This window comes from Desmodus rotundus, chromosome 7 (assembly GCF_022682495.2).
Source record: "Desmodus rotundus isolate HL8 chromosome 7, HLdesRot8A.1, whole genome shotgun sequence".
Taxonomy (NCBI): domain Eukaryota; kingdom Metazoa; phylum Chordata; class Mammalia; order Chiroptera; family Phyllostomidae; genus Desmodus; species Desmodus rotundus.
The window spans coordinates 20,974,930-21,002,788 of NC_071393.1; the positions used below are offsets into that span (position 1 = coordinate 20,974,930).

The 27,859-nt window shown below is 41.3% G+C and overlaps 2 protein-coding genes across 2 annotated transcripts; both read right to left on the reverse strand.

Moving 5' to 3' along the window:
- Positions 1-5,096: 5,096 nt before the first annotated feature.
- Positions 5,097-7,949, reverse strand: LOC112301858 (olfactory receptor 8B12). The gene has a single exon (XM_024557399.3). It carries the CDS (start codon positions 6,975-6,977, stop codon positions 6,042-6,044), a length of 936 nt encoding a protein of 311 aa, XP_024413167.3. The 5' UTR covers positions 6,978-7,949; the 3' UTR covers positions 5,097-6,041.
- A 12,814-nt stretch (positions 7,950-20,763) lies between these two features.
- On the reverse strand, positions 20,764-24,876 carry LOC112301867 (olfactory receptor 8B12). Its single transcript, XM_045192656.2, has one exon. It carries the CDS (start codon positions 23,993-23,995, stop codon positions 23,060-23,062), a length of 936 nt encoding a protein of 311 aa, XP_045048591.2. The 5' UTR covers positions 23,996-24,876; the 3' UTR covers positions 20,764-23,059.
- Between the last annotated feature and the right edge of the window lie 2,983 nt (positions 24,877-27,859).

Here is a 27,859-nt window from a genome sequence, read left to right on the forward strand (position 1 = left end):
TTAGAAGCTGCTTTAAAATGTATCTGTTATTGACAATCAATTAGATGAGGAGGGAATGGGGAGGGTTACTGCCATAAGGAAATGAATAAAAAAGGAGGCAAGATATATGTGAATGGTGGTGGGTAGCCCAGAAGAGGGAGAGATGAAGGAATACTGGGAAACTTATTAGGGAAAAATGGGCCTTAGACAGGAAATCACGGAATAACACAAGATTCTTGAATTTTATGGCAAATTCCTTCTAGAAGGTGCCTTGGCCCTCTCACTGGCAGCATAAACATATGCAGAAGGTGAGCTATAGGCCAGCACTCAAGTGAAGTTACTACCTTTCATTTTAGTGTCCGTGTCGTCTCCTCCTTTTATATCTCTGTTTTCCCTACTCTATAAAAATGACTAGGTCACAAATACGTGAATCTAAATGGGTAAAAAAGGAAAAACTCGCAGCAAAATTGAAAACATTATCTTCCTCCTTTTCCTTCCTTATATACCTCCCTTATTTCTTAAATGACTTTCCTTGGTTTGATCCGACTTCCGGTAAATGTTTCATCCTGGGAAGGGAAGATACCCTGTGGCCCTTACCTCTGTGACAGTCCTTTCTGAGATGCCTTTCTGGAATATCTTTCCTGGCTCTGTGCTCTCTCAGCACACTGCCCTTAATGTACTAAGTGCAAACTTACTTTTCCTCATCCACCCACACCACCAATTAGACTAAGTTTCCTGCAAGCAGAGTCCATCTTAATGCATCCCCCCCACCCCCAGCACAGTACCTGTCACATGTAGGGTGAGTGGGTGGGGACATGCAGGTGTTGGCTCCAAGAAGGAAGCACCTCGCGGTTTGAGGGCTGATCTGCTCAAGGGACTTCCCTGATCTTATTCTTCTGGCAACATGCTGTTTTTTCCCTAGACCTTGGATGGACACTGGCTTGGTCCCTACTATCCCATTGCCCTGATGCCTTGATTAGTGTCTTCCCATGTTTCATCCATGATCCCCAATTCTAGGCACATGTCTCCCAGTGGCTGTAGCAGAAAGCAGATCCTGTCTCTGATTTGTAAACCCCAATGTTCCACTCCTTCATATGCTAAACTGTATACAGTGTTAGATAAAGTGGTTAACTTGTTTACCCTCTAAGTTGCTATCCAACTGAACATAGGGCTTCGAAGGAAGCTTATAAAACCCCAGCCATTGAGCATCCCTTTTGTTCTCCCTATTTTAACTGACATTCCCGTGATGATACACAGAAGGAAACCTGGTACAGTGGAAAAGTGCATCATTCACATATGCAGTTCCCGTTTTCCCCAAGTACCAGAGACTGTGCGCCTGCATGATGGCGTCCAAAATATAGATGCGCTTAGAAGTCAGTCACCAAGACCATGGTCTGCTGCTTCTTTGCTGGCTGCCCAGGGCACAGGACAGTGAGCCTTCCTTTTTCCCAGAGCAAACTCTCTCTTTCTTTCCCTTATCAAATGGATATATTCCATATCAGAACTGCTGCTACGGACGTTTGGGAACACAGTTTTTGGACTTTTGCATGTTGCTTAGTAATTGATTGGGGAAGATTAGGGTTTCTTTCTTTATAATTAAAAGGAAATCATGAGGAGATATTTTGAGACTATGAAAGGTCTTGTTCCTTTTCAATCTTTCACACACTACTTTTAGCGTCCAGTGAAGATTTTAGCCCGAATCAATGATTACTCTGAAGGTTGAAAAATGGAGGTTTTGTAACCCCATCAATCCTTGCTTATTTGTTACTTGGCATTCTGTCCGGAAGAACCTTTACTTCTTCTGCATGTATTTACTTACTTATTTACTTATTTATTTAAATCCCTGTGAACTCATGCATTCTAATTTTATCCAATGGGTTATGACTTGTCATTGTCATTATTACTTTGGTGCTTGTTTTGTGCCTGATTTGTCCACTGAGAGCCTCCTCTCACTGGTTCCTATCTCCTTTTAAAGATCACAATAGTCATTGAAGTTAAGAACAATCTAACAATAGCCAGGGCGGGGGTGGGGGGTGGGGGTGGGGACAGTGGGTAGAGGGGATTACAGGAACTATTATAAAGGACACATGGACAAAACCAAGGGGGAGGGTGGAGAGGGGGTGGGAGGTGGGTTCAGCTGGGGTGGGGTGGAGGGATGGGGAGAAAAGGCATACAACCGTAATTGAATAACAATAAAAAAAAAATCACAATAGCTCTTTCACACTTTGCTCCTTTGGGGAAAAACGTTTCAGGAACATCCTGCACTTTCCCTGCCCCTTTGCTACTTCTATGTGGAGACAAATGGTGTTACAAACCGGGGTGTAAATGCTGGGTGGGATGAGCTGTATTACGTGTAACTCGGCAAGCAGCCATTTATTCAATGGGAGAGTAATCCGTAGTTGTAAAGCTCTCACTCTCATGTTTCTCCTTTGAAGATGCCTATTTGTAACTAGTGATAACCCTTCTCTCTGTGACTGGGCCAGTGCTCTGTGGCCTGAAGCTGAAGGTGATTCCTAATGTCCCCTGTGGTCCTCTTCTCACTTCTCTTTACCTGTTCAGGTGACAGTTCCCATCAGAGCCTGTGGAGACCACAGGGAAGGAAGAAATGGGCTGCAGTTGGAGGAAGTAAAGCCCCAGGTTCTCGTGCCCAGGGTTTGCTTGTAGACACCATTCAGCCTGAACCCCTCAAAGATATGACGTTTGTCCCACATGCGTCCTTCACTCATGTCCTACCTCGAAAGGCTCCAGTGTTGTAAGAATATGTAAAAGGAAAGAGAAGCAAAATGTATTTTGAAAATCCATAATCCTGCCACCTAGAGGTAACTACTTAGGATTTTTGTGTATGTTATTTTGCTGTATTTTTCCGTGTGTTTTGTTGTGATGTCTTAGACAGGGGGGTGGAAACTGTGTGCATAGGTGTGTGTGTGTGTGTGTGCTCTCTCAACACCACAGAGGTGGTTCTGCACAGACGGTGTGATCATGTTTAGTAGGAGTTCATAACTCTACTTTTCATTCTGTAACACGCTGTGAACAGCTTTCCGTGTCATTAAATGTATATGGAAATCACGATCTTTTAATGACCACGCTTATTGTGTTTAATGCTGGAAGATCAGTGGAATGATGTGACACGTTCTGTTTGCTGCATAGAAAGACAACACAGTTTCCTTCTATTATATTATATTGAATTTTATTTTATTTTTTTATCCCCACCGGAGGTCATTTTTTCATTGCTTTTACAGAGAGAGGAAGGGAAACAGAGAAATATCGATGTGAGAGAGAGCTGCCCCATCCTGACCAAAATATACCTGTCATCAATTGAGGACGGTGTGAAATTTCATAATTAGAGATCTATTTTGGGGTAAAAGTTTTTGTCTTCATTTTTTTTTATATGGATGGAAGAAGGCCTGGCATGTGGATGGCCCTCAGCAAGTCTTTACACTAAGCTGTGTTGATGAATTTGTGAGATCTTTCCTGAGAATGGATTTTACCAGAAAATCAAAGGCAGAGCCAGTAGGAGCACCTTGAGTAATTGGGACAGAGGAGCTTTGATGGAGGTTAGAAAGAGGTACAGAAAGAGGAGATTGCAGACTGCAAAGGAAACCTCACCTGACTTTGTAATTGGGCCTTTGGTGCATGGAAGAGTGGGGGTGTTTGAAACCTAGGGCATTGGCGATGGGATAGGAAGCCCAAAAGTCTGCTGTTCTAATACTGTGCTGGTACCATAGGCATAGTCCGCCCATGTGACCAGCATGATCTATTGAAGCCCCTCAGGCTCCACTGAAACCAGGTTCTATTATTATGGAATTATTATAATTCAATTATTCTTACCATACAATGGCCAAAAAACAGGTCAGGGACCCATGGTTATAAAGTATCATTTATCTTTAGTATATATATATATTCCATTGCATTGCCAGTGGTCAGCACAACGGGTAGCTAGCTGCCCAGTGTACATGTCTAGCTCAGACCTATGTCCTGGAAGTATGCATATTCTGTGACCCAGTGAATCCACCTCTAGGGATAGGCCCAAGAGAAATGAGTGTATTTCAAAGAAACTACATGTCAGAATATTCATGGCAGCTTTATTAATAATATGCAGAAACTCAAAATAAGCCACATGTCCATACAGAGGATAGTTGATAAAGAAATTGCCCTGTATTTATACACTTGAACACAACACAGCAATAACAAAGAGCAAACTACCTATTCAGGCGTTATGGGTGAGATGCACAGCACCTCTATGTTATGAGAAAGAAGTCAGACGTGAAAAAGCAAATGCAATCTTTAATATTTATATGAAGCTTGAGAATGAGTGAATTAGATCTGTAATAATAACAGTGAGAATAGTAGCTATTTCCAGGAAGGGATTGTAGAGTAATATTGACTGGGCAGAGTCAGACAGGGATATTCTGAAATGAAAATCTTCTGTATCTTAGGATAGGCGCTGGTTACATAGCCGTACATATGTGAAAAAATTCATTGAGTACTCAAGGTTTTTCTGTATATAAAATATACTCCAACTTAAAAGGGGGTGGGATTGTTTTTCCATTTACTAACCTTCTACCGATCCTCCGTCACCCTCCCTGCATTCCCAACCCGTCAGTGTCCTGGCTTCAGTGACTGTCCCCTCCACTGTACTACCCAGAGCACAACCATCCCCCGCACTTCCGTCCCTTTTGTTACATCCTCGTCGTCGTCAGAGTCATTCCCAAGGACAAGACTACACCTTTGTCCAACATCTCCATTTCTCCTAATAGAAGAAAACTTTCCTAGCAAAAGTTTGTAAGTCAAAGTATCTCACAAACAGTTCACGTACCATTGCTTCTATCAGTAAAAGAGCTATGTTCAGACCAAAAATTGTCCTCATGCTTTATGCAGGTCCGGCAGAAGTAACGCCTGCCTCTGTGTGGTTGGTAGGGTGATAATATGGGTGTGATAATTTATAGTTTTCATTTGAACATTTCATCTAAAATGTCATATGGTGTGCTTGAGTGTGATATTGTTATGTTACAGAATTACATACTTATGATTTTTTGATAAAAGATTTTGTAATTAAAAAAGGGATGTGGTTTTTTTGTGCGGGACCCTGTATAAAGCTGTACCTCCATCTTCCTAATGCTGTGAATGCACAACCTGTCCTGAGACCACCATTGCTTTCCTTAGTTGCTACTGTTAAAAGATCACAGTTCTATGCAATGCCATAGGCAAGATGCAAGGGCAAATGCCTCCCTAATAAATCGTTGCTTGTGCTGCTCTCATGGCTCTTTTGCACCCAAAACTACTACTTAATTCCAGCATTCAAACCCTTGAACTGAGGCTTCAAATTCTACTTTATTAGTCAGGAAATAACTCTTTTAAATCTGCGCATCTGTCTGTTAAAGGCCTAATAAGTAAGCCTCTGTCCGGAGACCTCTGCACACCATCTTAACAGGCACCACGCTTGACTCTATGTAAAACTTTCCACCTTCAAAACCTTAAAACATGTAAAAGATCACTGTGCCAAGACCAAATCACTACATTTCTCACCTCCAACATTCTTGCAAAATTGATGTTCCAAAAATTAAGCCTTGAGAAGATTCATGACATCACTGTAAATGGAATTAGACTTCTTTAAATGCAAAAAGCAAAAGAAAAACACCTGAAATGAAACGTACTTTGAAAAAGACGGGTCAAGAAAACACGACTGCAGGAAAGCAGAGCGCGGTGGGTACAAACCCAGGGCCCAGACTCCAGACCCAGCTCTGGCACCAGCTGTGTGCACACTCACGAGCAACCTACGAAACACTTCTCTCCAGTGTGCAATGTGTCACACTAGAGGCTGGTGTGAACGGTTTCTCAGACCAATACTACAGTAACCCTATAGGACTGTGCAAACTATTTTCATAAAAAAATGATTGGAATAGTGAGGGTGGCATAAGGAATAGAGGGAAATAGTATACTTGATAACAAATTAAAAATTTCTTCTACCTACAAGACAGCAAGTCTGACATTTGTCTCCCTCATGGAAAAACTAAGAGAAACACACTGATAAAAAAAAGTATGATCTCTTTTCTGAGTCATTTTCAAGAGAAAGTTATCCTGCCCAAGGTTTTCTTCATGGCTAATTTGACATCCTTGTTCCTCAGGCTATAGATCAGTGGGTTCAACATGGGCACCACAATGGTATAGAACAGAGTACACACTTTCCCCTGGTCAAGGGGTATAATAGAAGGTGGTTTAAGGTACGCAAAAGTTCCTGACCCAAAGAAAAGAGAAATTGCAATTAGGTGAGAACTACAGGTACTAAAGGCTTTGGACCTGCCCTCAGTAGAACTAATGTGGAAAATGCTGGAAAGAATGAACCCATAAGAGAGAAAAATGGCCACAATGGGTACACCAATGTCAACGGCCACAACAATAAAGACCACCAGCAAATTCATGTAAGAGCTATTGCAGGAGAGCTCAAGGAGGGGAAGGATGTCACACATATAGTGATTGACAAGGTTGTCTGCACAAAAGGTCAGGAACACTATGTTACCTGTATGAGCTAAAGCCCCCAAAGCCCCCATCCCATACACAGCCAGCAAAAGAAGCAGACACACCTGAGGAGACATGGTGGCCGTGTACAACAGTGGTTTACAGATGGCCACATAGCGGTCATATGCCATTGCTGACAATATAAAGGATTCAGAAATGACAAAGAAACAGAAGAAAAAGAGCTGAGTCATACACCCTGTGTAGGAGATGATGTTCTTCTCAGAGACAAATCCCATCAGCATTTTGGGGATGATGGCAGAGGAGTAACTGAAGTCAATGAAGGACAAGTTGAAGAGGAAAACGTACATGGGAATGTGAAGGTGAGAGTTCAGCCCAATCAGTGTTATCAAGCCCAGGTTCCCTGACACTGTGACCATGTAGAAGCCTAGAAACAGGAAGAAGAGGGGGAGCTGGAGTCCATGCTGGTCCGTTAAGCCTTCGAGGATAAACTCTGACACAGAGGAGGTGTTATCTGCAGCCATCCTCCTCTGGGAGGGTCTGGGAGGGAAAAAGAACAGAACTGCTCACAGAGGGAGAGGAAAACAACCCATTCTTGAGAGTGGTGTTTGAACAGGGAGGTTTGGAACTTAGAGTTGAGATGGCTTCTCCTTGTTCCCATGTCTCTGTTTTTATGGTCTCCACATGGCTTAAACCATCCCAGTAACTGTGGGTGGGTGAAATTTGCCTCCAGAGTAAGGGCTCATCCAACTGAGGAGAAAGTGCACAAAGCTCAGCTGGGATGACCCTGCAACCCTGCAGTGACCCTCTTCTGGTACCGCCTGCCCTCTACAGCCCCGGACCAAGTTCTGTGTGACCTGGGCCCTTCTCTGGAGAGCTGTTGAGAAGCAGGAGCCACTTGTCCTAGACCTTCCACCTTGGGTCAGTGCAGGTCAGAACAGGAAGATGAGGCAGTGTTGCCCCAAGTCTTTAGCAGGAATGGCTGTGGCAATATTATGTGAAAATAATAGTGGAGTAATAAGGCAAAGTTACTAACTAAACCTAAGAAAAAAGAAACAGTTGCCGAGAACTAACTGTGCTAATGGTGCTGTTCTAAATGCTCTGAGGCATTTTGATTAAACCCATTGAACAGGTGAGGACACTGGGCACAAGTCCCAGTCCTTCTAAGTGGCAACAGGAGGGGAACTCAGGCTGTCTGGCTCCGGGGTTTGAGCTTCGAACCCTAACCACTCTGCTGGAGCACAGACCAGGTCAGGCAGGCACTCACCCTCCTTCTGCCTGCAGTCTCAGTGCTGGACTCTACTGGCTCCCAGCCATCTCTCTCATGGAGACTCAGATGGCCCTGGTGACAAGAAGGGGACAATAACTCAGAGCTCAGACTGCTCTGCTTCTGCCTCTCTCCTTTAAAATTCAAAGCCTTTAGTTTGTCTTGTGTCTCCTGTTGAGCTGAAGAACGTGGTCTCTGACCTACTTTGTCCTGGGCCTCTCCAGTCCAGCTTCCAGGGATGGGACAGCACCTTTATAATGTCCGTGGGAAACCAGAGACTGAAGAGTGTTATTCTGGATTAGAGACCACAGTGACCTAGTTACAGGGGCTCCCTCAGGACCCCTGCTCCCTAAGGAAGAAGAAATGTTTGTTTATGCCCTTGATAGTGCTTGACAGGGCTTTTAATGGCCTTTCCTTTCATTCAGGTTTCATCGTTTTAAGCACAATTAAGAACAAAGCACTTGGAAAGGAATTCTCGTACTGAGCGCTCACTCTATACTGACCACTGTATCTGTCCCAGCACCCTCATCTGAAAGATCCAGAGCAACACGTAAATAACTTCACCATGTTTATTCCTCAGAACAACCTTGTAGGTGAGACCTATTAATCTCCACTTTAAAAGTGAGGGGCACACATAGCTTGTAGCTTCCAGAACCTTGAGTGCAACCTCACTCTGCCCAACTCCAAACCCTTTCATGTGAATCACTCGTCTGCACTGCCTCCCTGTGAGTGACAATGAAAGTTTGGAGGCAGCACTTTTGCCTACCAGCATCTCATGAGACTCTAGATAAAAACAAGTACTTAAATTACTTCAATGGAATGTAGAAAGTGTCAGGGCCAGGAAAGGTAAAATTGGAGGTATCTGGACTTCTAGAGAGGAGATTCATCATTTCAATCACATTCAATATATACTTAAAATTATTTGCACCTTCCCCAATTTAAAGAACTGGCTCTGGTTTATCTCTACTGCTCGATCATGCAGTTGAAACTTAGTTATTTAAAACGAATACTTGTCAGATGACTAATAACAACTTTTGTCAAGACCTAAAGGTGCAGAAAAGACTCTACAGCCAATATGTCTGATAAAAGATTTTGAACAAGTGGCCCTCCTTCAACAAATGCCTACTGAACATTCACCCTGTCCCCGAATCTTCAAAGCCCTAAACTCCTAAGCTTCTGTGAAAAAACCAAAATAATTTTGTATTTCTGTCTTCACGGAGCTTTCATTCATGTGGGAGAATAATACATGAATGGAACATGGAAGTGCAGTGAAGAGAAGCAAAGCTAGGGAGAGGGACCACACACAGGGTAGAGCGGCTGCAAGGGCAAGTGTTAAGTTTTCTATTTACACAGAGGAATCTGACAGCTGAGCAATGACTTGAGAGAGACCTGGAAAGCCTTTGCTTAATAACATCAGTTACTCTAATGGAACTTTGGGTGTTGTGGCTGAATGCAGCACCTTCCCTGGGCCTCTTGGTTTTGTCTCGTGCTTTTACACAGTACTCCAGCCCGAATTATTGCTGTGGGGAAGAAATTCTGATGGAAGAACAGGATGGAGGGGCCAGAGACCTTGCTGAGATTTCAGATCAGCACAAGTCACACAGTGTCGATTTTTGGCTGAGACTGATAGAAAGATTAATAAAAATTTATGTGGCAATTTGTATTCAACACCCATTGCCTGGGGTGTTTACATAGTAAGGATGGCAAATTTTCTATTCAAAAAAGAAATCTCTATTTGGGAAAGTTCAAGAGTTGGGTAGCTGATTAGTTATGTGTGTTTTTGGTCAGAGTTAAGGTGTGAAGTTCTTTGGGAGAAATTATGACATCGGGACACAAAGTCAGAACCCATCGTTTTCCTGGCAAGTCCACCTGGAACCACTGCACACGGGCCTGTGTGTGTCTGAGCGTGTACACATACAGCAGTGAGGGCTTGCCCTCCCCCCACTCAGGCTGGGCAGTGATGGTGCCTCACCTGCCTGTTTTCATGAGAATTACTCACTGCCCAGATGACACAAATGAATCCCAGGCCCTCTCCATGAATCTCCATCCCTCTGCACACGTTGAAGAAATAGAGAAAAACAACCCATTATCAAGAAACTAAAATAAGCACCATGAGTATGCTCTCCTTAGGACCCAAAGTCACAGAAGACCTTGGGGACTCATTAAAACATTCAATTTCCTTTAGGAATCTCAGAGGGTTCTTGTAAGCATGATGCAATACCAGGAAAAATTCTTTGGAGATCTTTCCCCCTTCAGAGAGGGTTTCCATGGAAATTTCATTTCCAGTGCATCAAAGTTTTATTTCCAGCAAACCAGGGCTTCTCGAAAGCTGTTTTGACTGTTGACTTGCTCCTATACAAGCAGAGAGAAGCAGAAATAAATATTCTTGATTAAGTTATTTGGCTGCAGGTCTTTTACCTCCTTGGTTAAATTTATTCCTAGGTATTTTATTTTTCTTCTTGCTATAGTAAATGGGATTTCTCCCCTAGTTTCTCTTCCTGATATTTCATTGTTGGCATACAAAAATGCCATCGATTCCTGAATGTTGACTCTGTATCCCCATTACTTTGCCAAATTCACTGATAGGTCAGGTAGTTTTTTTGGTGGAGACTATAGAGTTTTCTATGTACACTATCTTGTCATCTACAAATAATGACAGTTGTACTTCCTCTTTTCCAATTTGGATGCCTTTTAGTTCTTTTTCTTGTCTGATTGCTGTGGCCAGAACTTCCAGTACTATGCTGAATAAGAGTGGTAAAGCGGACCCCCTTGTCATGTTGCTCATCTTAAGGGGAAAGCTTTTAGTTTTTCCCATTGAGTATCATGGTGGCTGTAGGTTTCTCATATACGGCTTTTATTCTGTTGAGGTATGACCCCTCTAGTCCCACTTTGCTGAGTGTTTTTATCATAAAAATCAGTGCTGGATTTTATCAAGAGCTTTTTCAGCATCTATTGATCTGATCATGTGAATTTTGTCCTTCATTTTGTGTATGTGGTGTATGACGTTCATTGATTTGTGAATACTGTACCATCGTTGCATCCCCAGGATGAATCCCATTTGATCATGGTGTATGATCTTTGTGATGTATGTCTGAATCCAGATATGCAGTGTATTGTTGAGAACTGAAGCATCTGTGTTCATCAGTGATAATGGCCTGCAGTTTTCTTTTTTGTTGAGTATTTACCTGGTTTTGGAATTAGGATGATACTGGCCTTGTAAAAAGAGTTTGGGAGGTTATCCCTCATCTTGAATTTTTTGGAATAGTTAGAGAAGATAGGAGTTAGTTCTTCCTTAAATATTTGGTAAAATTCAACTGTGAAGCCATCCCGTCCATGGCTTTGTGTGCTGAGAGTTTTTTGATTATTGCTGCAATTTCACTAGTTGTGATCAGTCTATTCAGGCTTTCTGCTTCTGCTTGGTTGAGTTTTGTAGTTTGCATGTTTCAAGAACTTTCTCCATTTTGCCTCCCTTGTCCCATTTCCCGGGATATAGGTGTTCATAGTAATTTCTTACAATCCTTTGTATTTCTGTGGTATTGGTTGTAACTTCTCCTCTTGCATTCCTGATTTTATTTATTTGAGTCCCCTCTCTTTATTTCTTGATGAGTCTGGTTAAAAGCTTGTCCACTTTATTTATCTTTTCAAAGAACCAGCTCCTGGATATTGATCCTTTGAATTGTTCTTTTAGTCTGTGTGTCATTTAATTCTGCCCCGATCTTGATTATTTCCTTCCTTCTCTTTGCTGTGGCTTTTGTTCTTGTTGTTCCTCTAGTTCTTGTAGATGTAGGGTTAGGTTGTTTATTTGAGATCTTTCTCTCTTCTTCAGGTAGGACACGATCTGATTTTTCAATGTGAAGTCAACCGTATGTTCCTAAGATCAAACTCTACTTCAAAATTATATAAAACTATGTTTGTGTTATGTTGGATTTTCTTTTGCCAGTATTTCCAGTCAATTTCTTTGCATGTAAATTAATGAAGGATATTGGTGTATGTATATTTTCCAGTAATATTTTTGTGTGGTTTAAGTTATCATAGGTAGTAAAATTTCCCTTGGTAAGCCAAGATTTCAGTCACTAATAATCACGTCACCAGACTTATCCCTAGACCCGGGCAACCCCTTAGTGCTCTGGGAACCGACCAGGCCGTGAGCTGAGAGACTGGAACACAAGGGTGACCTTTGCACAAGTGTTTGCCGGTGGCTCCTTCTCCATGCCTCAGACTCACTGGGCCTGCAGTCAAGGCAGGACCTGACGCTTACACCGCACTCCGTAGTTCACAAACCCCCTTCACACACACTGTGTGCCAATCAGCCCTCAGAAAGTGTTAAGATTGTATCATGTTTTTCATTTTCAAGATAATAAAGTTGAAGTATACATGACTCGCCCAAAGTCACATAGCAAGAAATGCATTCTAGGAAGTCTTTTGTCTTCAATTTTCAAAGTTCATGATCTTCCTGCTACTGTACCAATTCATGCATTTTTCAATGTTTCTAGAGAACTGGGAGGGGGCTCTCAAATTCAATTGTAGTAATGTGATTAAAATATTTTGGCAAAAGACAAGTGGCAGGGAGCAAAATTTAATACCAAAGAGGAGAAGTTCGAGGGCGTAAATCAGGAATGAAAGTTGAGTCTGTCACGAAGATGAAGACCTTACGAGGGAATCTGTCCCAGTCAAGTTTTGGGTCTCCAGTCCCACCCAAAAAACAGAGCAAAGGCCTCTGATGCATTCAAGTAAACTCATTATGCATTCAAACCAACTAAAGGGGCGGCGTCATGGCACTTCCTCCCACCTCATCCCCAGTCTCCCTCTGCACACACTCCTTAATGAGGGGGCGGGATAAAGCCACAAGGCCCCACCTTGTAGGGAAAGCAGCCTGGCCTGACCACCAGTGGAGTCCTATCTACAATCCACCTTCCCTGTAATTACCATTGTCTTGGCTCATAGCCCGGCACCTTATTTCGAGAGTCAACTTTAGCTTCTTGCACAGATACTCCCAAGGCTGGACGTGCAGACACTCTGCTCAGAGCCAGCTGCCTGAAGCTGTTGTGTCCTCACTCTGGTCATCCTGACTCACCTGCATGTCGTGTCACTGGCACACACAGCTGCACAGCACATGCTCACAGGTGCCACACTGCTTCCCCACAGGGGCCCACCTCCAAGGATTATGTTCGGGCATCCCTTGGATCTGATGGTCAAATTCATAGCTGCAGACTTTCCCTTGTTGCTGATGTCCCTGGAATTCTCCCAAGAGTTCTGCCCTATGGAATTGCTGCCATGGTCTACTTTCAAATTGTGACCCACAGTGTGAAGAACCCTTGTCTGAAACCGTACTTGGAGAACAACTAGAAGGGGCAGAAAACTTGAGAGAGATCATCTTAAGTTTTCATTTACAGAATTTTTCAGTCAAAAATCTACAACATCTCCCCCCGCCCCCCATAAGCATGTATGTAGAGATACCCACAACAAAACAGAAGTGTGTGGTACAGCAACTGCCTCATAACATTCTTTGTTTCACCTAAGTCTCCTTCTATGTTATAATTTTTAAAAAACTGCTTAGTGATCCTTGGATCTTTCTTGACATCGAAAGTGTCCTAAACTGATAGAACACAGATGTGCATTGGCCAGACTGGTCAACAAGAGCACACCACTCTTCCTGTGTTTGTGGGGTCCATATTACTAGGCAGCTCCATTTCTTTGGAACCAGTTCTCTACTTTTGGGCTAATCAGTTTTACCAGAAGGCATTGCTCCACTCTCTTAAGAGGGCATGTAAGGGTGCGTAATAATCTTAAGGAAATCCTTTTCATAATTATTTCTTTTTAGTTTAGTTTAGCTTTAGTTTATGTATGTGCAGGGCAGGCTCCTGGGCTTCCCTCCTCCCCAGCTTGCTCTTCCTCCCTTTCCAAATCCAGGATGCCTGGGAGGCATGCTGAGCCTCCTTGTTTATTTAAACTGCCCCGAACAAGCAGCAAATTCAACATCATACTCAGGTCCAGCCTTTCCTCTCAACATCACAAACTATTGGCTGAAAATCCCTTATGATCTCATGGAACCAGCGCCGAGCATGTGGTCCGTCCTTGACCATCGTTACATGGCACATCAGTAAGCAATATCTCAGCCTCCTTGGGTCTCATTTCTGCGTTCTTACTGGGTTCACCTGGAATGCTTCCTGACAAATCACTTCCATGCAAGCCTTCACCTCAGGGTCTTTGGGGAACCCCATCCAAGACAGGTGGGAAGGAAACCGAATGAAGAGCATAGAGACTGCACACAAAAGAAAGGGGGAGAAAGAAACATTCTGGAAGGGGTGGAATAAAACCCATCACTCGTTAGCATGAAAATGTTTAGAATTCATAATGTTTAGTAAAAAAACCTCAAAAATAAAATGATATATCAGTATTTCTCCAACTCAAAAGAAAAATCTCAGAGTTTTCACCTCAGGAAACGAGGTGGAGAGAGGGTAGTTCCGCACGGCTTCCTCTGGGTTGTAAAAGGTGCCGCTGCTCCCCAGGCAGTAGGAGCGGCATCACTGGGGAACTTCTTAGCAATGAGAAGTCTCCAGCCCTACCCCAGACCTACTGGGCCAGAAACTCTGTGGATGGGGCCTAGAATCTGGGTTTTACCAAATCCTGTGCGTGATTCAGATACATTTGAGATCCACCCATGTAGTTCCTGGTCCCAGGAAGCACTTTCCTGACCCAAAGGCAAAAAGGAGCAGCTTTTGCATCTGCCTCAGGAGGCAGGAACAGAAGAACGAGTACGTACAAACGCAGACGGTCAGGTTTAATGCTTCTGGTTACAAAATCCAACTGCTTGTGAAGAGGTGCTGAAAAAAGAGAGTTTGGTGAGAGCAGGTGTGTGGCACGTGCCATGGTTGATGGTGGTGTGGTTACAGAAAGACAGTTTGACCTCTGCCACTGGGTGGGTCAGGACACCCCCGATATCTGTTCCTGCACAAACCAAATGTTGGCAGAGAACAGACCTGAGAGGCAGATCCCATAGAGACATCAGGCCATAAGTATCAAAACAGTGGTCGCTAACAACAAAGGAAAAGAAAAGTGTCTTTTTGCACTTAGAATTACGGATGCTGTTCCTATCTGATGTGGAGTTCTTTATCATTTTAAGTGAAATGACAAAAACATAGAACACTCTATTATTTACTTTCTTTTTAAAAATATTATTTACTTCCTTTTATTTTACAATTACAGTTGATGTACAATATTATGTTAGTTTCAGGTGTGCAACCCCATGATTAGACGTTTATACAACTCACGATGTGATCACCTCAATAAATCCAGTGCCCATCGGACACCATACACAGTCATCACAGCAGTATTGCCCGTATTCCCTGCATTGGACTGTACATCCCTGTGACATATCTGCAACTACCAATTGTATTTCCCAACCCCAGACTCCCTTCACCTTTCTCACTCTTCCCCCCAGACTGTCTAATCCCACAGCCATCAAAATGTTCTCTGCATTCATGGGTCTCTTTCTTTTCTGCTTGCTGATTATTGAGTCCTTTAGATTCCACAGAGAAGTGAAATCATCTGGCATCTGTCTTTCTCTGTCTGACTATTTCACTCAGGATAACACCCTCTGGGACCATCCATGTTGTTGGCGTGCGAGATTGCGTTCTGTTTTATGGCTGAGTCACATTCCCTTGTATGTACGCACCCCCTCTTTCTCTGCTCTTCTACTGACGGACGCTGACGTTGTCTCCCTGTCCGGGCTGTTGGGAATACTGCCCCAGTGCACACACAGGCTTCTTTGGATAAACACCCAGAAGCGGAGTTGCTGGGCCCTTCTTTGTCTCTTCTTATAGCCTTTGATTTAAAGTCTATTTTTTTCTGGAATGAGCACCGCTACCGCAGCTTTTTTGTCTTTCCTTCATTTCCATTTTCACGTGGTACATTTTCCCATCCCTTTCCTTTCAGCCCGTGTGAGTCTTTTGATCTGAAGATGGCATATGGAAGGGTCCTGTTTCGTTTTCCTTAAGCCACTGTAGTCTTTTGAAGGCAGCATTGAATCCATTTGCACTTACAATAAGTGTGGATAAATATGTATTTATTGCCTTTTATTATTCACATTTCTAAACTTTTTTATTCTTTCTTTTAAAAAGATTTTATTTATTTACTTTTAGAGAGAGGGGAAGGGAAGGAGAAAGAGAAACATCAATGTGTGGTTTCCTCTCACGCGCCCCCTACAGGGGACCTGGCCCACAACCCAGACCTGTGTCCTGACTGGGAATCAAACTGAAAACCATTGTGATTCACAGCCAGTGCTCAATCCACTGAGCTACACCAGCCAGGGCTTTTTAATCCTTTTTAAAGAAGACCCGTTAACATTTATCTTTCTTCTTTTTTCTTTCTTTATTTCTTAAGTCACTGTATTGGGGAGGCAGTGTTAATACAATTATGGACGTTTCAGGGGTACATTTCTATACTCCATCATCTGTATGTGGTACTGTGTGTTCACCACGCCAAGTCAAGTTTCCTTCCATCACCACTTACCCCCTCTCACTCCTCCTTCTTTACTCAGTAATTACCCTACTGTTGGCTGTCTATGAGTTATTCTTTATTTTTTGCTTAATGCCTTTGCCGTTCCCTCCAACCCCCTCTCCTCTCCTCTGACAGCTGTCAGTCTGTTCTCTGTATCCATGAGCCTGTTTCTATTTTGTTTGTTAGTTTATCCTGTTCATTAGAATCCACAGGTAAGTGAAATTACCTGGTATTTGTCTTTCTCTGACTGGCTTATTTCATTTACCATAATGCTCTCCTGGTCCATCCATGCTGTCCCAAAAGGTAAGATTTCCTTCTTTTTTACGTCCAAATGGTATTCTATTGTGGGAATGTACCACGGCTTTTTTTATCTACTCATTCACAACGGACACTTGGGCTGCCTCCATATATTAGTGATTGTACATAATGCTACAATGAACACCAGGGAGCATAAATTCTTCAAATTAGTGTTTCTCTAGATATATTGCCAGATTTGAAATTGCTGGTCTATAAGCCAGTTCCACTTTTTAGTTTTTTGAGCTAACTCCATGTTGCTTTCCACAGTGGCAAGGCAGAAGTTCACTATATGAATGATGCACACTTTTATCACTTATTATTCCATAATTCCATAATTGCTACATTTTATTTTTATTTTTATTTATTATTGGTATTTTTAATAATATATTTTATTGATTATGCTATTAGTTGTCCCATTTTCTGCCCTCTATTTCCCTCCGCCTTGCACAGCCCCTCCCACTTACCTTGCCTCCCTTTACTTCATGTCCATGGGTCATACAGGTAAGTTCTTTGGCTTCTACATTTCCTATACTATTCTTACCCTCCCCCTGTCTATTTTCTACTTACCATTTGTGCTACTTATTCTCTGTACCTTTTATCCTTCTCTCCTCCTCCCACTCCCCTGCTGATAACCCTCCATGTGATCTCCATTTCTGTGATTCTTTTGATAAAAAATATGAACAGTAAAAATGACAGCAAACTCACAGTTATTAACAATCACACCTAAAACAAAAACAAAAGCAAACTAAACAAAATTGCTACATTTTAAAAACAATACAGGAATTAAATTATGCCCAGTAACTGTGAAAAGTTTCCTCTAAAATGTGGTGTTAATTGAATGACGCAATTTTTCCTAAAATTTACTTTCTTAAATAACGCTATATATTTTCTCATAAAAATGAAATGATATATACTGGGATTTTTAATGCTATGTTCCTGGTAAGGGTGTCTTGGCTGTTGTGGTTTGATTTTTTTATTGTGGTGATATCATTTGACATGAGATTTATCCTCTTAACAACTTTTAAGCGCACAATGCAGTGTTGTTAACTAGAGGCTCCGCACCGTACAGCAGATCTCTAGCACTCACTCTTCTTGCATAACTGAAGCTTCATATGCGTTGAAAACTGGGCGAGGGCATCACACCTTCAAATTCAGGGCAGACAGATTGACTCCTTCCACCTGGAGCCCGATGCCCAGATTTCAGGACAGTCATCACGTCACATACACAGGAGCTGAACCTAGGGTTTCAGGATGCCCTGAAAATCAGACGTGAAGTATCATAGGCATGGATTGGCCAGATTTTGAAATAGAAGTGAATCTGAATAGGGGTGTTACTCTCCAACACTGGGGTAGAAAGGGAGACATGGGCAAAACTTGCATAAATAACACGAGACTGAATGTGAAGAAGAAAGAAGCACTGGTCAATTTTTAAATTTTGGACAGAAAAGGGCAAGGAAATAGCAAAGGGAATTTGTAAGGGTAAAAGCAGCCTTGCCTGTGTTTGGAGGCAGAAGATTCTGTAGAGGCGGAGTGATTAAAGATCTAAGAAAGATGAGGAAAGTTGGAGGGAACAAATTCCAAAGCAGATGAAAAGAAGTTGTCAGAATTCAACATCTTTACATGTTTTCAAAATACTTATTTGAATAGGGATTGACAGAGGCTTCTTGAAGATGGTTACGAATATATATAATTCATACCAAAGTCAGCAGTGCAATTAGGAAACTCTAGAGGCACTCCTAATTACCTCTAGTAAACCAAGATGACTATAGCCTTCAGTATTATTTAACAATGTATGAAAGGAAGTATTAGAAAATGCAATTATAGACACAAATGGAAGAAGAGGCATGCAAATTAGAGGGAAAGAGGTAAAATTATCTTTAATTAAAAATACTTTATTACCTATTTGGAAACCTGAGAGAATTTATGGAAAGACTTCTACAAATAAAAATTACTTTACGAAGTATAAAACTGGTATAGAATTCAATAGAATTCATAGATACAAATAAATAATAACCAGAAGATACAATGAAAGATAAAACTCTTCTTACAGTTACAAAAATAAAATAAAATTCCCACACATAAATGTAATAAAGTGTGCAAAAAATAAATGAGGGATATTGTAAAACACTCCTTGAAGATACTGAGGTTTGCCCCACAGAAAATGGGAAGACATACCACACTTCATGATTGGAAGTCTCAAGATCCCAAGATGTCAATTCTCCTTAAGTTTACTTACAAATTTAGGATTCAACCAACAAATATGCCTTTAAGGTATTTTCTAGAACTAGACAGATTAATTATAAAGGTTGGGTTTAAACTTGAATAGTCAAGAAAACCCTAAAAAAAAACCCCACCAACATGTGGGAAGTTACCTTCAAGAAATGAAAACATTACAAAGCTTCTGTAATTCAAGCAGTGTGGTATTGGCTTATGAATAGACTGACAGACCAATAGAACACAATGGGAAGCACAGAAACAGCCCAGGTGCCTGAGAAACATTGTGTGTTATGAAGGCAACAGCTCAAACCAGTGGGGGAAAGATGAACTTTTTTATAAATGGCAATAGAACCACAGGGTAGTCTTCTGGAAAAGCACACAGTTGGATCCATTCCTCATGCCATACACTGGTAAAACTTCTCCAATGATCAGATATTCAAATGTAAAAGAAATGAAATCATATGATCACGTTATGATAACAATGAGTGACTTTCCTTACAGCCAAAGAGGAGAGAAAATATTTCTAACTATGATTAAAATACCAGAAACAATACATTAATAAATTTAACTTAAAAATTTTATTACAAGAATAGTCAAAAGCCACGTCACAAATTAGAGGAAAGTATGCAATGTACACCTCAAACAGAAAGCTGTTATACCCGATATACGGTCTTCCTAAAAATTAAGATCAAAATCCAGCAGAAACATGAGGAAAGTGTATGAAGAGACAGTCCATAAAAGAAGTAGTAATACCAACAGTCATTAAATACACGAAACCATCTCCCATGTTTCTCAAAATTAAAGAAATGCAAATTATAACAATACTTAAACACTGCATCTCACCCATTAGGATGGAAATTTTAAAAATTCTGAGAATATACCACGCTGAAGAGACTGTAAGAAAGTAGGCACTCCCATTTATTGTGGAGGGGAAAATAAATGTCAATTCCCACCCCACCCCCAAATCCAGAGTCAACACAAGCCCATTCAAAATCACAGCAGCTTCTTTTGTGGGAATGTACAAGCTGATTCTAGAATTCTAGAGTTCATATGGAAATTCACAGGTCCTAAAGCAGCCAAAACAACTGTGAAAGAGGTGAATGGAAATCAAGGACTTACAGTAACTGATTTCAAACATTGTCATAAAGCTACAGTAATCAAAACTGTATGGTATCGGCATCAAGATAGACAGGTAGATGAAAACAAACACACACAAATAGAATCAACTGATTTTTAACACAGGTAAAGAACAATCACTGCACATTTACGTGCAAAAAGACACCCGTCCCAAAACTCCACTTTGATCCATATACAAAAATTAACTCATAAAGTTTCCACATTGTTCTTCTGGCTGCAGCAAAAATAATAAAGAATTTCTTAATTAGGACATAGCACTAGCTATGAAAGGAAAAGCTGATACATCAAACTTCATTAAATTAAAAATATTGACTATCAAAAGATATCACTTAGGATAAGGAAGGCATAGTCTGGGGAAGATGGGGAGAGGAAGACGACTGCGTATGGATGCATATATCATCCCTAGATACAGGTATATTATCTATACATGCGCACACAAACATGTGTACATATATGGACTTACATGCACCTTAATATTCCTTCAATATCATAGATAAACAACTAACTACCCTATTTTTCTCATGAGGAAATGACTTGAATAGTTACTTCACAGAAGATCCCCAAACAGCCAGTAAATATGTAAAAAGGTGTTCAACATCATTACTTATCAGGAAAAGAAGTTAAACAAAAAGGCATTCCACTGTCCATACCAGCACAAAACTACATCTTTGCATATGGGATAAAACAGGGATAAAATAAAAATACCAAGGATTAACAAGCAATTGGGATCCTCAAACATTGTGGAGAGCAATGCAAACTGAATCAAACATGAGAAAACAGTTTGGAGGTGATGTTTATAAAAGCTACACATAAGCCTACTCTATTGTCTAGCAGATCCACATAAGCATCATCCAAAAGAAATGTTTGCTTATTCAATCAAAACGCACATTCAAAATGTTTCTAAAGGCTTTATTAATAATAGGCAAAAACTTGAAACTATCTAATTTAGTAACAGGCTAAATAATTGTATACTCACATAATAGAATACTACACAGCAACATAACATAATCTACCCATACATACTACAATGTGGATGTATATGACAGGCTTCATGATGAAGAAAAGAAGCCAGAAACAATGAAGTACCTGTTTATAGGAAGTCCAAATACAGACAACACTCTACAGTGATGAAAGTCAGAATAGTGGGTAGCTGTGGGGGATGGGACAGAGGGCAGGTAATATTTATTGGAAAGATGCAACAGGAAACTTTCTAAAGTAGATGGAAATGTTGTACATCTTGATCTAGGTTGTGGTTACATATTCATGTGCACAAGTTTAATGAGCTATACACTTAAGATGTGTGCACTTTGCTATATGAAAGCTGGGGCACAAATTTTGAAAAGGCGATTTCTGTATTCTTTCGTTACCTACATTTTACAGCATATTCAATACACCAACCCCAACTCCTAAACTCTAGTTCCCTAAATTCAGGGACCCACTGGGTATGGAACAAAAAATACCCCTTTTTATCAGATAAAAATCTTTTATTACAAAATAAGAAGCATGTAATTCTGTAACATAACAATATCACACCCCAGCGCACCATATGACATTTTATGTGAAATGTTCAAATTGCTGTCCATCTCGTGTGAGACATTCACATTCCCTACCAACCACACTCAGTGGCGCTACTTCTGCCGGATCCTGGATTTCATCTCATCTCAACCCTGCCTTTATTAGCTCATTCTGTTCTTTCTGGACACATTGAACAGAATCAAAAGGCAGAACTCAACAGTGATTCAAATTTCCCCTACAGCCTATTGGAATGGACTTTCCTAAGGAAAAGTCCAGTAAGCCAAAACACTTCTCCCAGCACTTCATTTGTCATTGCTTCTCAAAGAAATTTTACCAATACTAGTGAGCTTAGACAAAAATTCTTCTTTTGATTTTTAATGTAAAGCTATATCTCCCATTTCATAATATGGTGGATTTATGAACTTATCCTGAGATCACCATTTCTTACCCATGTGCCTCTATTATTAAAATATCCAGGTATCTGCAAGGCCTGAAAATTCTATAGCAATTGCCTGTCCTAATGAGCAGCAGCTGGGTGCTGCCTGGTAGGAGAACAGGGACCCAAGTCCATCTAGTGCTCTGGTACCTCCTCTAGACCAGTGTCATCCAATAGAAATATAATGCAAGCCACCTATATAATTCTAAACTTTCCAGTAGATACCTCCAAAATAAACACATAAATTCATTTTAATGACATTTATCCAGAATGTTATCATTTCAACACGTAATCAAGTAAGCAAGTATCCATGAGATTATTTTTCATTTTCTTCAAAGATTTGGTGTGTATATCACACTTACTTTGCCCACTTGCAGTGTGTCTCAATTTGGGTGTCCAATTTCAGTTGCTCAATACCATACACAACTAGTGACTACCAGATCAGAATGCGCTGTTCCCAATGACCTTGGCTCACAAACAAGGTAACTCTTGAAATGGGCCTTCAAATTCTGTCCCAGCCTTAAATAATATGACGCCTCCACTCAGCACCTCTCTACCCTATAAAATTCCATTTCTCTCCCCTGGAAGTCCTAACTCACTAACCCACGCGCCTGGTGCTCCACTCACCCAGTCGGTGCTCACCATACTTGCCTCCTGGGAAACCTAACACACTGCCCATTTACGCACTAACAAATTCACCAGACACTGATCTTGTCATTTTCCCAAGACCAACTCAACAACATTTTTCACCTCCTATTCTCTTGCAATATGTGATATATTGAAATTATTTTGTGCAAATAGCATGAAATTACCATCAATACATTTTTAATTTAGATGTACTAGGTCAACTAACGTGTGAAAGACACCTTCCAAGAAAGAGATGAGGCAGGAAAACATGCCATAAAGGGAAACAAACTGCACTGAGATTCAAGCTGAGATTTCAGGCCCAGCTCTGCCACCAGGTAGTTTTATATTCTCAGACTAGTTGAACTGATTCTGAAGCTCCATTCAATATTGGATACTGTATAATTGCAGAACTTATTTTCATGAAATAAAGAAGGATGGGTGGGGTGAGGATGAGAGAAACTAAATCCATTTGGGAAAGAGAGTTAAAATTTCCTTTAAATATAGAATACAAAAGAATGTAGCTTGAATTCCTTATTGATGATGATGAGAATAGTAGTAATAAAACTCTAATTTAAAATTTCTCATCCCTTTTCTCAATTTTCAATTTCTTTTCAAGATGAAGTTATTCTGCCCAAGGTTTTCTTCATGGCTAACTTGACATCCTTGTTTCTCAGGCTGTAGATCAGTGGGTTCAACATGGGCACCACAATGGTATAGAACAGAGTACACACTTTCCCCTGGTCAAGGGGTATAATAGAAGGTGGTGTAAGGTACACAAAAGTTCCTGACCCAAAGAAAAGAGAAACTGCAATTATGTGAGAACTGCAGGTACTAAAGGCTTTGGACCTGCCCTCCGTAGAACTAATGTGGAAAATGCTGGAAAGAATGAAGCCATAAGAGACGAAAATGGTCACAATGGACACCCCAATGGTAATGGCCACAACAATGAAGACCACCAGCAAATTCATGTAAGAGCTATTGCAGGAGAGCTCAAGGAGAGGAGGGATGTCACACATATAGTGATTGACAAGGGTGTCTGCACAAAAGGTCAGGAACACTATGTTACTTGTCTGAGCTATAGCCCCCAAAGCCCCCATCCCATACACAGCCAGCAAAAGAAGCAGACACACCTGAGGAGACATGGTGGCCGTGTACAACAGTGGTTTACAGATGGCCACATAGCGGTCATATGCCATTGCTGACAATATAAAGGATTCAGAAATGACAAAGAAACAGAAGAAAAAGAGCTGAGTCATACACCCTGTGTAGGAGATGATGTTCTTCTCAGAGACAAATCCCATCAGCATTTTGGGGATGATGGCAGAGGAGTAACTGAAGTCAATGAAGGACAAGTTGAAGAGGAAAACGTACATGGGAATGTGAAGGTGAGAGTTCAGCCCAATCAGTGTTATCAAGCCCAGGTTCCCTGACACTGTGACCATGTAGAAGCCTAGAAACAGGAAGAAGAGGGGGAGCTGGAGTCCATGCTGGTCCGTTAAGCCTTCGAGGATAAACTCTGACACAGAGGAGGTGTTATCTGCAGCCATCCTCCTCTGGGAGGGTCTGGGATGGAAAAAGGAAAGAACTTCTCACAGAGAGAGAGGAAAACAACCCATTCTTGAGAGTGGTGTTGGAACAGGGAGGTTTGGAACTTAGAGTTGAGATGACTTCTCCTTATTCCTGCATCTCTGTTTTTATGGTCCCCACGTGGCTTCTACCATCCCAGTAACTGTGGGTGGGTGAAATTTGCCTCCAGAGTAAGGGCTCATCCAACTGAGGAGAAAGTGCACAAAGCTCAGCTGGGATGACCCTGCAACCTTGCAGTGACCCTCTTCTGGTACCGCCTGCCCTCTACAGCCCCGGACCAAGTTCTGTGTGACCTGGCCCTTCTCTGGAGAGCTGTTGAGAAGCAGAAGCCACTTGTCCTAGACCTTCCACCTTGGGTCAGTGCAGGTCAGAACAGGAAGATGAGGCAGTGTTGCCCCAAGTCTTTAGCAGGAATGGCTGTGGCAATATTATGTGAAAATAATAGTGGAGTAATAAGGCAAAGTTACTAACTAAACCTAAGAAAAAAGAAACAGTTGCCGAGAACTAACTGTGCTAATGGTGCTGTTCTAAATGCTCTGAGGCATTTTGATTAAACCCATTGAACAGGTGAGGACACTGGGCACAAGTCCCAGTCCTTCTAAGTGGCAACAGGAGGGGAACTCAGGCTGTCTGGCTCTGGGGTTTGAGCTTTGAACCCTAACCACTCTGCTGGAGCACAGACCAGGTCAGGCAGGCACTCACCCTCCTACTGGCTCCCAGCCATCTCTCTCATGGAGACTCAGATGGCCCTGGTGACAAGAAGGAGACGACAACTCAGGGCTTAGACTGCTCTGCTTCTGCTTTTCTCCTTTAAAATTCAAAGCCTTTAGTTTGTCTTGTGTCTCCTGTTGAGCTGAAGAACGTGGTCTCTGACCTACTTTGTCCTGGGCCTCTCCAGTCCAGCTTCCAGGGATGGGACAGCACCTTTATAATGTCCGTGGGTAACCAGAGACTGAAGAGTGTTTTCTGGATTAGAGACCACAGTGACCTAGTTACAGGGGCTCCCTCAGGACCCCTGCTCCCTAAGGAAGAAGAAATGTTTGTTTATGCCCTTAATAGTGCTTGACAGGGCTTTCAATGGCCTTTCCTTTCATTCAGGTCACATCTTTTTAAGTGCGATTAAGAACAAAGGAGGGATCACAATACCTGATAGCAAACTGTATTTCAAGGCCACTGTATTCAAAACAGTCTGGTCCCTGCATAAAAACTGGCACATAGACCAATTGAACAGAACAGAGAGCCCAGAAATTAACCTATGTATGTATGGTCAATTAATATTTGACAACAAGGGAACAAGCATAAAATAGAGTAAACATAGCCTCTTCAATAAATGGTGTTGGGAGATCTGGACAGCTACATGCAAAAAGTGAAACTTGATCACCGACTAACACCACAGAGAAAAATAAATTCAATGTGGATAAAAGAGTTTAATATAAGTTGTGACACCATAAAAGTCCTAGAGGAAAACATCAGCAGGAAAATCTCAGACATTCCATGCAGCAACATCTTCACTGATATGTCCCCTAAAGCAAGGGACATAAAGGAAAGAATAAACAAATGGGAGCTCATCAAATTAAAAAGCTTCTGCATGGCTAAAGAAAACAGCATTAAAATGAAAAGAGAAGCAACTATATAAGAAAACACATTTGCCAATGATACCTCAGACAAGGGTTTCATCTCCAAAATATATAAAGAACTCACAAAACTCCATTCCAGGAAGACAAAAAACCCAATTAAAAAATGGGCAAAATATACCATAGTTTTTTGATCCACTCATTTGCTGATGGGCATTTAGGTTGCTTCCAGTACTTGGCTATTGTAAATTGTGCTGAGGGACAAATACCATATGATCTCACCTTTAACTGGAACATAATCAACAAAAAAATAAAAAGCAAACAAAATATAACCAGAGACATTGAAGTTAAGAACAATCTAACAATAGCCAGAGGGGAGTGGGGAGGGGACAGTGGGGAGAAGGGTTTTCAGGAACTACTATAATGGACACACGGACAAAACCAAGGGGGAGGGTGGAAGCAAGGGAGGGAGGTGGGTTTAGCTGGGGTGAGGGGGAGTGGGGGGGAGAAAATGCAGACAACTGTAATTGAAGAACAATGAAGTAATTTTTTTTAAAAGCACTGTGGGGAAAATAAGTATGTTTTTTGAGCACTTACTGTATACCAGACACTGTATCTGACTCAGCACCCTCATCTGAAGAATCCAAAGTAGCACATAACTACTTTTACTGTGTTTATTCTTCAGAACAACCTCGTAAGTTAGACCTATTAGTCTTCACTTTAAAAGCAGGGAGCACACATAGCTCATAGGTTCCAGAACCTTGAGTCAGACTCTAGTCTGCCCACTTCCAAATTTCAGAGGGGCCAGGGAACTTCCTGTTCTCCCTAAGCAAACACAGGTCCTGAATGCATGTTACTGACAGCACCCTTGTGTGTACAATAACAGTTTTGGCTACTGTAAACTGAACACTTTATCAAATTGTCTCAGAAAAGTTTCATTTCTATAGGGACTAATAAAATTTTCTATGGCAGCTTACAGTCTACGCTTCTTACTCAGGTCTTTTATGTATTAAGAATGAAAGACTTTGTAGCCACTGGATTAGATAGGTTTTGATCCCGTGTTAATGGCAGGTCTTCTTAGGGAAGTTAGGAAGTCAAAACACAATGGCAGAACTCATCTTCCTCCAGGCAAGCCCAGCTGAAACCACTGCACACGGGCCTGTGCGTGTGTCTGAGTGTGTACACGTACAGCAGTGAGGACCTGCCCTCCCCAACCTGGGGCTCAGCAGGGATGGCGCCTCATCTTTCTATTTACTCTGTTTACATGGAGAATTGTCCACTGCCCAGGGTAATCTAATGGATCCCCATGGCTGTTGTCAATTCCACTAAACAAAAGGAGAAAAATAATTCATTAAAATGAAATTAAAATAATCTGTACTTGATAACCAAGTGCAAAGAAGACGTTGTGGGTTCTCTGAAAGCTCTAGGGGGATTTTTGCCTTCAGAGAGTTTCCATGACAACCTCATTTCCTAATCCATATTAGGCAGTGCTTCTGTAAAGCCATGTTACCTGATGACTTGTGCAACACAAGAAGAGAACAACAAAAGCTGTTTTGTCTTTCCATCTGTGCAGTACTGTTGCCTTTCCAAAACTTGAATCTTTGGAAAATGGCTTCCTTCTTTATTTCCAATTTAAACTACATGTTATACATGCCACATTATGGGGCATGTGAAGTATTACATATAATAAATCATTGCATATTTCTCATATATGTGCATTAGGTCTCGCTTTCTGGTAGATAATCGAAATTGCACAAGTATGGTGCCAAACCAATCCCTACATATCATAGTATCTCAGCTTTAATAAAAAGCACCCACCTGGCCAGAGAGCTCAAGAGATGGCCCTGAGAGGCCTTCATGTGAAAACAGCTTCAATAAGCTTCTGAAGGATCTTGTTCACAACCACGTCTTGAATTACCCTCTACTGATTACTTCCAAACCTCTATTTCTATCCACGTCTTACCACCCAGAAGACAACTAAAATTCCACACATTAAAAAATTATACCACTTCCTTTCTTCAAAATTTTATCTTCCTATTTTCCTCCTTTAGTAAATGACATATTTTCCACTTCATCAGTAATAAGGTCAAATTGATTCTAAGTAAAGAAGTCATGCCATTTCCCTGAAAATTACTTCACAAAGAAGTAATACGCTCCTTACTAACAGGTCAATTTATTAATTGTTGATAGATATGTATTTGTTGCCATTTTATTAGTCATATTTTTTACCTTCTTTTTTCTTTCTTCTTA

What these genes read in the sequence shown, in the direction of transcription:
- LOC112301858 (XM_024557399.3), bottom strand. Translation starts at nt 6,977, where the DNA reads ATGGCTGCAGATAACACCTCCTCTGTGTCAGAGTTTATCCTCGAAGGC.
- LOC112301867 (XM_045192656.2), bottom strand. Translation starts at nt 23,995, where the DNA reads ATGGCTGCAGATAACACCTCCTCTGTGTCAGAGTTTATCCTCGAAGGC.